Source organism: Plecotus auritus (genome assembly GCF_963455305.1).
Source record: "Plecotus auritus genome assembly, chromosome: 10".
In the NCBI taxonomy this organism is placed as follows: domain Eukaryota; kingdom Metazoa; phylum Chordata; class Mammalia; order Chiroptera; family Vespertilionidae; genus Plecotus; species Plecotus auritus.
In genome coordinates, this window is record NC_137785.1 from 16,313,058 (window position 1) to 16,322,183 (window position 9,126).

At 51.2% G+C, this 9,126-nt stretch overlaps 1 protein-coding gene across 3 annotated transcripts; it reads right to left on the reverse strand.

Moving 5' to 3' along the window:
- Positions 1-779: 779 nt before the first annotated feature.
- Positions 780-8,901, reverse strand: CD177 (CD177 molecule). 3 transcript variants are annotated; one of them, XM_080645023.1, is made up of 9 exons: positions 8,720-8,901; positions 8,503-8,643; positions 8,070-8,255; positions 7,288-7,407; positions 7,026-7,142; positions 2,619-2,759; positions 1,767-1,952; positions 1,497-1,628; positions 782-1,231 (listed from the first exon to the last, which is right to left on the reverse strand). In XM_080645023.1, the coding sequence occupies exons 1-9, from the start codon at positions 8,766-8,768 to the stop codon at positions 963-965; spliced, it is 1,341 nt and encodes a 446-aa protein (XP_080501149.1). In that variant the 5' UTR covers positions 8,769-8,901; the 3' UTR covers positions 782-962. The 3 variants fall into 3 exon arrangements, with proteins under 3 accessions (XP_080501151.1, XP_080501149.1, XP_080501150.1); XM_080645024.1 differs by having other exon boundaries at positions 8,503-8,620; positions 8,720-8,798; XM_080645025.1 differs by lacking the exon at positions 8,070-8,255 and having other exon boundaries at positions 780-1,231; positions 8,720-8,792.
- Between the last annotated feature and the right edge of the window lie 225 nt (positions 8,902-9,126).

A 9,126-nucleotide genomic window follows, 5' to 3' on the forward strand; every position in this document is an offset into this window, starting at 1 on the left:
TTTTAATTTTCTCTAGGCCTATGATCCTCTCTGAAGACTGATTTCCACCTGGACAAAGGAAGGGGTAGATGTGAGGAGAAGAAGGGTGGACTGTGCTGGACACTCTGTTTCCTTTTCCAGACTCAGTCTCCCTTTCTTCCCTTGTTCTGCCCTGTTGGGGGCAGATCTATGGGGACTGTGTCAGTGGGATCTCCTGCTTTACAGCTGGGTGCAGTCAATGGGGAGCCCTGATAGGAGGCCAGAGGGCAGACACTGAGTGAGGCTGGGCCACCAATTCCCCAGCTCCTTCCCTGTAATGTTGCTGTTGGCTGGACGGATTACTTGGTCTGAGATCTGAGCTCTTGCCAGGCAGCCCTCTCTAAACCTCCCGCCCCCTCTTTCAAGATTCTAGTAATGGTAATAACTTCTCCTCAGTCTTTCAGGCCTAGAATGGTAGCAGACCCTGTGATGCCAGCCTCAGGAAACTGTGCACAATCTCTTGTTTCTCTACTTCACACAAAATCGTATGTCAAGTGATTTGAGTGGGATGAAGCCCCTGTTTGTTCAGGGAACCTGACTCCTAAGTAGATGCTTCATTGGTCAAAGTGTACCTTCACCTCCCAGGTCACAGAGATGCCCATATACCCTCAAGTCTCTGCTACTACCCAAGCTGGAACAGAGATGTTCACCAGACCAGAGAAGGACAGGCCTGGGATGGTGAATCACTCACAGGATTCCTCTCCTCCGCCATGCCAGATCGCTGGGTGTGCTGCCCTCCCTCCCATAGAGAAACCCCAGCACTGGGAAAAAAGATGATTCCTTTATTTATCGGATACATGTGGCTGTAAGAACAGTGTAGCTGCTCCCAGGCTCTTCCATATCTTGCTATCAGATCACAAAGTGTGTGAGTGTGGATGAGAATTCACAGAGAAGATGGGAAAACAACTCAGTGTTTGGTTATGAGATCAGAGGGAGGGCTGTATTTAGGGGATCAGCAGGGGAGAAAAATCATGGGTAAATGGAGTCAGTGGGGAGGTTATCCCACACCAAAGGGTTAGGGATAGCCCTAGCCCCAAAACCCAAGCCAGGCAGCGAACAGGAACAGCCCCATTAATACGATAATTATCTTCATTATCTTCATTCTCAGGACCCTCACTTACGATGAACTGCCCAATATTTTTGGTGTGGTTCAACAAGGAGCTGGAAGGTTGGGCCATACAGCCCTCAATGCTAAATATAGCGGACAGCCCACCTAGAGAGTGAAGATTGACTCAGAGGGATCTCAAAGTAATACACACTTAAATTCCTATGATCCAGAATCTCAGACCCTACCACTTGCCCCTCAGACCAGGTGATCAGGCTCTTAGGCCTCTCCACCCTCAGATCTAGAAATTTGAGTCTCCAGCCCCCTCCACACTCAAGCCCATGAGCCAGGGCCTCAAGCACCTTCCCACCACAGCACCAGTGAATCCAAACCCCTAACCCTTTCATCCTGGGATCTGGCCTTCAGCACTCACCTCCTTTGAGATTGAGGTAGTTGTTATAACAATGAGTGGTACCGGGAGGGCACATGACATTTACAGAGTTTGCACAGTATGCACCAAATTGCACACAGGCAGGACACTGCAGGCCTCCTGGGGCAGGGGCAGCTGGGGAGCAAAGAGAAAGTTAGGGTGCACAGCTCTGCTCCCAGCTGCTGTCACCCTCCTTGAGCCCAGAGTCTCTGTATCTCTGGGGCCCCATCTCTCCATCCCCCCCCCACCCCCCATCCCCCTGGGTTCCCATACCTGGAAGAGGGAGGGAGTTCAGCAGGACACTGCTATTTGTGGCCCTGTTGCACCCGTTGGAGGAACAGAAATGGGCATAGGAGGCGACGAGCACTCCAGGGGGCTCCGAGTGGATGGAGATAGTCTTGGAATTCTGTGTCTCAGTCTTGCTGCAGCCTTTGCTCCCCACCATGAGTGATTTAGGTCCTGCGAGGGGGAAGGGAGTGACAGCTGGGCTGGGGGAGGTGAGTTCCCAAGGGAGACAGGAGCTAGTGTTTTCTGGATGCTTAGCAGGCAGAGGGTGAAATTAGGTTCCCTGATCAGAGGTCGTTGAAGGTGGGGTAAAGACTGGAGCCTGAGCCTGAGCCTGAGCCTGAGCCTGAGTTCTCCCACCAGCTCTGTCACTTCTCAGTTCTTGCTCAAATGTCACCCTCTCAGTGGAGCCTCCCATTTTTCAAATTGCATCTGTCATCTCACTCTCTCTTATCTCATTTCCCTGCTGGATTTTCTGCTTCCTCACTGGTGTAAAAAGAGGCAGGAAGATACCCAATGGCATCTGTAGAGCCTGGCACACAATAGGTGCTCAATAAGGTTCAGACAAAGTCACTGATATCACTGTACACCAGCTCTGTTCTCAGATCTTTGCAAGGGCCCTCGAATATATCCTCATGACTACCCAGCACAATAAGTACTATTACTGCCAGCACCTAGCCCCATTTTTCAGAAGGGGAAACCAAGGTGTAGAAAGAGGAAGACTGAGGTGTAAAACTCCAGGCATGGTGAGAATCAGGCAGCAAGTTTAGGGGACAGAATCCAGGGCAGGAGACCCAGGACACCAGGCGGCCATCCCACCCTGTTGCACCGCTCACGCACCTACATCTATGAGCAGCAGTGTCTCCTGACACACCTCATTCAAATCACATGTCACGGTCGAAAATGTATTCCAAGGCAGGGGGTTCTGAGCCAGGTTTTCTTTCATCTGAAGCATGACCCCCTTTTGACAGGTCAGACGAGCTGGGGAGAAGAAATCAGGGACTGTGTAACCCCGGGAACATGTCTGTCCCTCCAGGCCCCGTGCTTGGGAAGGTGGTTATGTTCTTGAGTCACACTCCAGGTAGCCTGGACACAGTTCCTTGATCTGAGACTCAGAAGGGATCTTTGAAGTCTGAGACCCACCCCTATTCTTTATACCACCACTTCTGCTCCACATCTGCAGGGACCTTTCTCAAATACCCCTTTAAGGCTGCTCCTTGCTTGGGGTGTGAGAGAGACAGATGGATCTGAGTCCTCTAGCGTCTCCATTAGACACCTTGGAATCATGCACAAACTCACTTCACATGCTGAGCCAGCCCTTGTGTTGCCTCAGGCTAGAAACGTTGGTGTAAATGACATCCAGGCTCTGTCCTCATGGCTCCCAATTTAGGATAATGAGGAGCGTAGACTGACACCTTATATTCTTTTAACTGAGAAACCTCATGTTCCAAACAGAATTATTCCAGTGCCTAGTGTGTACTGAGCATTTACTATGTGCCCTGCTGTTGTGATTGCTTTCTATGGATTAGCCCATTTAAGCTTCCCAAGGAGCTCCCATCATCTGGGTTACCTCATTTTCTCACAATGACCCCCAAAGTAGATGGTGCTATCCTCCCCCTTCTCCCCATTTTCAAGATGGAAAACAGAAGCAGAATTGTGAAGCAGCTTTCCCAGTGTCCACCACTAGCAATTAGCAGAGCTGGGCTCCTTGAGTTGAGTGACGGGAAAGATCGTGATTGATGACTATCCTCAGCTACCTTGGCCTCTGGGGCCCTCAGGAGTCCACTCTGAAAACCAGAAGCTTTCACTAAGGCCATCACATCACCAGAGGGATGTGTCCCATAATTCAGAAACTCCTGGGCTGATGAGATAGCATCTACCTACATGGATAACCTTCAAAACAGCCCCAGGAAGAAGGACTGCTCACCTCTCCACTTCACAGACCACAGTATCATGGCTTCTGCTGCCCTCACCCCAGCCTGGCCCTACTCTCCCTGCCACCACCTTTTGTGTCTTGGTCAATAGCAGCTCCTGTCTTGTAATTGCTCAAGTTGAGAACATTGCTGTCATTCTTAACAATTCTCTCTGTCTTACACCCTGTGTTGCACCCATCAGGATATCCTGTTGGCTTAAGCTGCACAATACCTCCAGAACCCGACCACTTTTCTCACCTCTCCTGCTTCCACTAGAGTCCAAGACCCCATTGGATCTCACCTGCTTCCTTCTGAGTCTCTCTGGAGGTCCTCTCCCCCACTGCCAGCTTCCCCTTACTCTAGTTTTCACCCAGCAGCTAGAAGGATCCTCATAAAAGGTAAGTCAATTCATGTCACTACTTTGCTCAGAAGATTTAATAGGTTCCCACCCCACTCAGAATAAAAATTTAAGTCCTTAAAATGGCCACAAAGGCCCTGCCTCTTCATCCACATGTCCTGCTCTGATCTCTTTTGAACACACTGCTTGGAGTTGCACAGGCCACTGGGCTCTTCCTTGAACAAGTGGCAGGTACCCACCCACTCCAGAGCCTTTGCATATACTCCTTTGCTCCTGACTGTCTGTAATCACCCCCTTCTCCTTGAATTTAGTGAAAAAGGCTCAAGGAGGTAGTGATCCTCCAAGCTCATTCAGTGGCAGACCCAGACAGGAGCCTACATCTCTGGGATTCAGACACTAACTAGACTGTTAACTGTTGTGCTCTCCCTGCCTATGTGGACTCATAGCCCTCACTGGTACCACTGCCTAGTTCCTTGGTGGGGCAGTCAAGGCCATTCACATTCCAGCCCTTTGATTCTACTTCAATGGGCTCCTGCTATGGCCTGTTTGGGCAATCTGTTCCCTTGCACCGAGCTGTCTTTCAGCCCCAGGTCTTCACAGGAGCTGTCTGTCACCCTGCAATGGTCTTCTCTCTCCATGACATCTCATTGTACCCCAGCTTCTGGCACTTGATCTTGCCATTGCTCAATAAATACTTGTTAAACTACTGAATGAACTGAACCAGTGAAAGCAGATGCAAACCCCAAGTTCTGACTCCAATGTTGAAAGCTAACAGAATAAGTTTATGTATTAGGAGAATTCATTTGTGGTGTAGTAGCTGTGTTCCATGTGGCATTTGTGTGGTTTGTGTAGAGTGTGTGCATGGTATATGGGTGTAAGTGTATGTGTGTGGGTGTATGATATGTTTGTTTGGTGTGTATAGATGGGTGGTATGTGATGTGAGGTATGAGTGTGATGTATGTATTTTGTGTTTATTGTGAAGGCATAGCATGGTATGAGTTCTGTGTGTCTGTGTTTTGTTAATGTGTGATGTATGTGGCATGTGCTGGGTTGTGTGTGGTGTGTGGTGTATGAGGTTAGTGGAATGTGTCAGGTGTAAGGAGGCATGTGGTGTGTGTTGTGCATTTGGCACGGTGAGTGTGGTTATGTCTGTTGTGTGTATTGTGTGCTGTGTGTCTGTGTGGTCTGAGTTACATATGATTTGTTTCAGGAATGCCTTCTGGAAAATGAATGCTACTTAGTTCCAGAGATGAGGGCCGGACGGTTTAAACAGAACTAATCAAAAGGAGAGACTCAGACTATTCTTCCCTGTGCCTCAGGAGAAAGACTAACCCCTCAGTCTGGCTTTGTGGCTACTTGACCCACCACCAGGCCCCCCAACCTCCCTCTTGGCTCCCCCACCAATATCCATTCCAAAGACACACCAGGTCATTTCCTGTCTCCTTGGTCTTGCACCACTGTTCCTTCTGCTTGTAATAGCAAAGGTCACCCACACCCACCTTGTATACCTGAAAAACTGACAATCATCCGCCCCACCCACTCGTCCTGCAAGTTCCAGTCACACCCCATCCTCTTGATGTTATCTTCTCAGGTAGAGCCAAGGAGCCCTTCTTGAAAATAGCAGGTTTGTTCCCACTGCTGGGCCATTGCACAGGCTTTTTCCTCTGCCTATTAATGTCCTTTCCCGCTTCTACTCATAAACTGCAGCTAATCTTTAAGGTCACCTCCTCTGTGAAGCCCTTCTTGACACCCCACTCGCAGGGCTTTAGTATCTTCCTTTTCAGAGCTTCCCCACACCCTTTTCACCACAGCCCTGTGACCATCTGCATCACTAATGTCTCCCTTCCTTGTCCTGGAGGCCATTTAAGGCAGGGTTAGGGCAGGGGTGGGCAAACTTTTTGACTCGAGGGCCACAATGGGTTCTTAAACTGGACCAGAGGGCTGGAACAAAAGCATGGATGGAGTGAACTAATATAAATTCAAAGTAAAGGAGCGGAGGGGAGAGCAAGAGAACCAGATAGAACAGCCGGTTCCGGCCCATGGGCCGTAGTTTGCCCAAGGCTGGGTTAGGGTCTCAGTCCTCTGCAGTCTCCAATGGAGACCTTGGAATCCTGTACAAACTCACTTTGCATCTTGAGCCAGCCCTTGTGTTGCCTTAGGCTAGAAACCTTGGTTTCAGTGACATCCAGGCCCTGTCTTCAAGGCTCCCAGTCTAGTCAGAGAGATCCAAGCACACAGAGGAATGTTTGCTGAATAACTGAACTTTCACCATGAGGCTTTAAGGACAGGGTACTGTGATTAGATGAGGAAACTGAGTCTCAGATAAGGAAGGCCCTCTTCCCACTCTCCTTCCTGCTTCTCATTGAGATACTCCAGGCCAGTCTCAGCCTACTGGTGTACTGGTAAGGGCTGGGCTTGCGTGGGTGAGTGGGGACCCTCCCAGTGTCCCTGCTTGGCTCTTGCTGACCCTATCACTCCTGAAGCACCCTCAGCTTTCTCTCTGACTTTCTTTCCTATGCAGCATGGCTGCTAGGGTACTCCAGTACCATGGGTGGGGGATGGGTGAGGATGGTGTGGAGGGGAGAGAACTAGGGCTACCCAAGGTCAAGCATGTGGAGAAATAGAATTGAAGGCAATGAGTCACTCCCAGCATGAGAAGCATGCACTGTGCACTCACTTCCACACCCAGTGGATAAAGTGGAATGCAAAACAGCCAACCCACTCACCCTGTCCTATATTTGTACCCTGATCCTCTCTCTCCCCTTCAGCTCGACACCTCTTACTGGCATGCTCACCCCAAAGCACCTACCAGGACAATCCCTCACTTTGTGCATACCCGAATGAGTAATAAACTTATAAATTATTTGTGGGTGTTGGTGTTGGTGGGATGTGTTTGCACGTCTGACATTCACAAGGGTCATCGTACCCCAAGGTTGCAGGGTGGGTACAGCCTCGCTTTCCAGACATGGGACTCACCAACAGAATCACACTTTTCATTGACAGACAAGGCCCCGATTTCCCGAGTCTCATTAAGCAGGTTGCAGGCTGCTTGGGACATGCATCCCTGGACTTTCAGATCGGTGAGGATGCCAACTGTGAAAAGGGGCCAGGCAGAGTGGGAGAGAGTAAGATGCCACCACTGGGACCATGCAACCCTGAGGAGCCAGGCTCACCCTCCTCTGAGCCACAGCCCTCAGGTACCCGCAGGGCCGGCAGAAACCCTGGTGTCCCAGCTTACCTCCCCTGAGCTGCAGGATCCCATTGTAGCAGTGTGTGTGCCCAACGGGGCAGGTCAGCTCTGTTGTAGATTTACAGCCTTCCTCAGCAAAGCAGACTGGGCACCGCACGGACCCTGGGACTGGGAGGGGAGAGGGAAGAAGGGAGGACTGAGTGGGCTCTGCATTTGGATCTGGTGCCTTCTATTCTCTTTGCTTTTGTGGCCCCATAATCAACCTCCTCAGTCTCATGTAGACCTGGCGAGCCAGAGATTGCAGTGGAGTGGTTGGTGAGAGAGCAAGGGGGGCGGGCATGAGATCTGGGAGAGGTGAATGAGACAGGAGGGGTGCCCTTGGAGGAACCAGGGTCGATTTCACCCACAACTTGCACTACACAGTCCAAGCAGACAAGATGCCCCAAAGAGTAGAGAAACAAAAAACACCCCCCCTCCTCCTAACAGTTTATGATATAGATAAGGACAGTGGAGAGCTACAGGCCAATTTCACTTTAAGAGGATATACTCAAACCCTAAATGAAACATGAGTGAGCCAAGCTCAACAGTATAGAGAGAGGATCTTGGTCCAGGTTTAGGCCATCACCAGAGTTTGAGGTGGGGTCGAACTCAGAAAAGCAGCCCAGTTTGCTGCCCCAGGACTGTTAGAACAAGCTGTGCCAGTGGAGGCACTCGTCCTGGGGAGTGTGGACAGGCTGGTGGGAGGGAGGGGTTCTAAATGAACATCCCCTCTGTGTTCCTTTCCTCCCCATAGCTCCTGTCCTCTCCTCCTCCTCCCCTCCTTTTCACACCTGCAGAGGTGGGCAGGGTCCAGACAGGGAGGGAGGTGGAGAGATCATTGCAGAGGTTCTTGTGGCGACACACATGGGTGTAGGAGACGACAGAGAGACCAGGGCCTTTCCTGTGCTGGGTGACAAGGGCCTCATGATCCTCCTTCTGGGTACAGCCCTTGATGAGAACTAGGAATACTTGGGGTCCTAGATGAAGAGGGAGGCAAACAGGGTGAGGATCAGGACGCCAGGGTGCTAGAGGGAGAGTCTTCGTTGTAGCTGGGGAGAGGCTGGAGAGGAGGCAACTGGGCACCCGAGGGCTTGCTCCTGCTGGGGAGGGGACAGCTCCTGGCATGAAGACAGGGAGTCTTTGGAGTCTACTGGTCAGGAGGAGGGATATCCCTGTGCAGGTGAAGGTGGGGGTCAGGCTCAGGGACTTTGGGGCCTTTCTTACCATTCTCAATGAGCATCAGCGAATCTTGGCAACCCCAGCCATCCATGCAGGACTCCTCGTTAGCTGTCCAACTCAAGGGCAGTTCTGATGTTTCCTTCACAGCCTCCCAAGTTCCTGCCTGACAGGTCAGGGCCTGAACCCCTGAGATGGGAACAGCAAATCCATCTTAGCCCACCCTCCTGGGAAATCCCCTCCCAAGTTGGGGGTTTTCACTCACGGGGCAGCATGAGGGTGAGGCCCAGGAGGGCTGACAGGATGGAGCTCATGGTCGGGGCAGCTAGAGTTCTCTTGCTCCTGCTCTTCCCCCAGGAAACGGAGCCCTTTTATGTCTCTCTTTACCCAGGGCAGCCAGGAAAGGGTGGGGAGTACAGGGCCTTGCTAAAGAAGGCCTGGGCCCACACTCTGAATCTCACCAACTTTAAAGGCCCAGAAACCCAAGTCCTTCCTCCTCCCTCTGACCCAGTTGTCCAGGCTCCCAGACCCCTCTACAGTTAAAAACTGAGGCATCCTGACCCCAGCCTCAATTGGTCTAGATCCTCACCCCCACACTGTTTCAGGGTAGTTTGGGAAGGTAGTTTCCTCATTTCTCCTGGCAACCTGGCCACCTTCTGGCCCCAGGTGGGG

Excerpts from the sequence above, each read along its gene's own strand:
- CD177 (XM_080645023.1), bottom strand. The coding sequence starts at position 8,768 with ATGAGCTCCATCCTGTCAGCCCTCCTGGGCCTCACCCTCATGCTGCCC. Across the intron at positions 8,644-8,719 it reads CCTCACCCTCATGCTGCCCC|GGGTTCAGGCCCTGACCTGT; the intron begins GTGAGTGAAAAC and ends TTCCCATCTCAG. Across the intron at positions 1,953-2,618 it reads ACTGCTGCTCATAGATGTAG|GACCTAAATCACTCATGGTG; the intron begins GTGCGTGAGCGG and ends TCCCCCTCGCAG.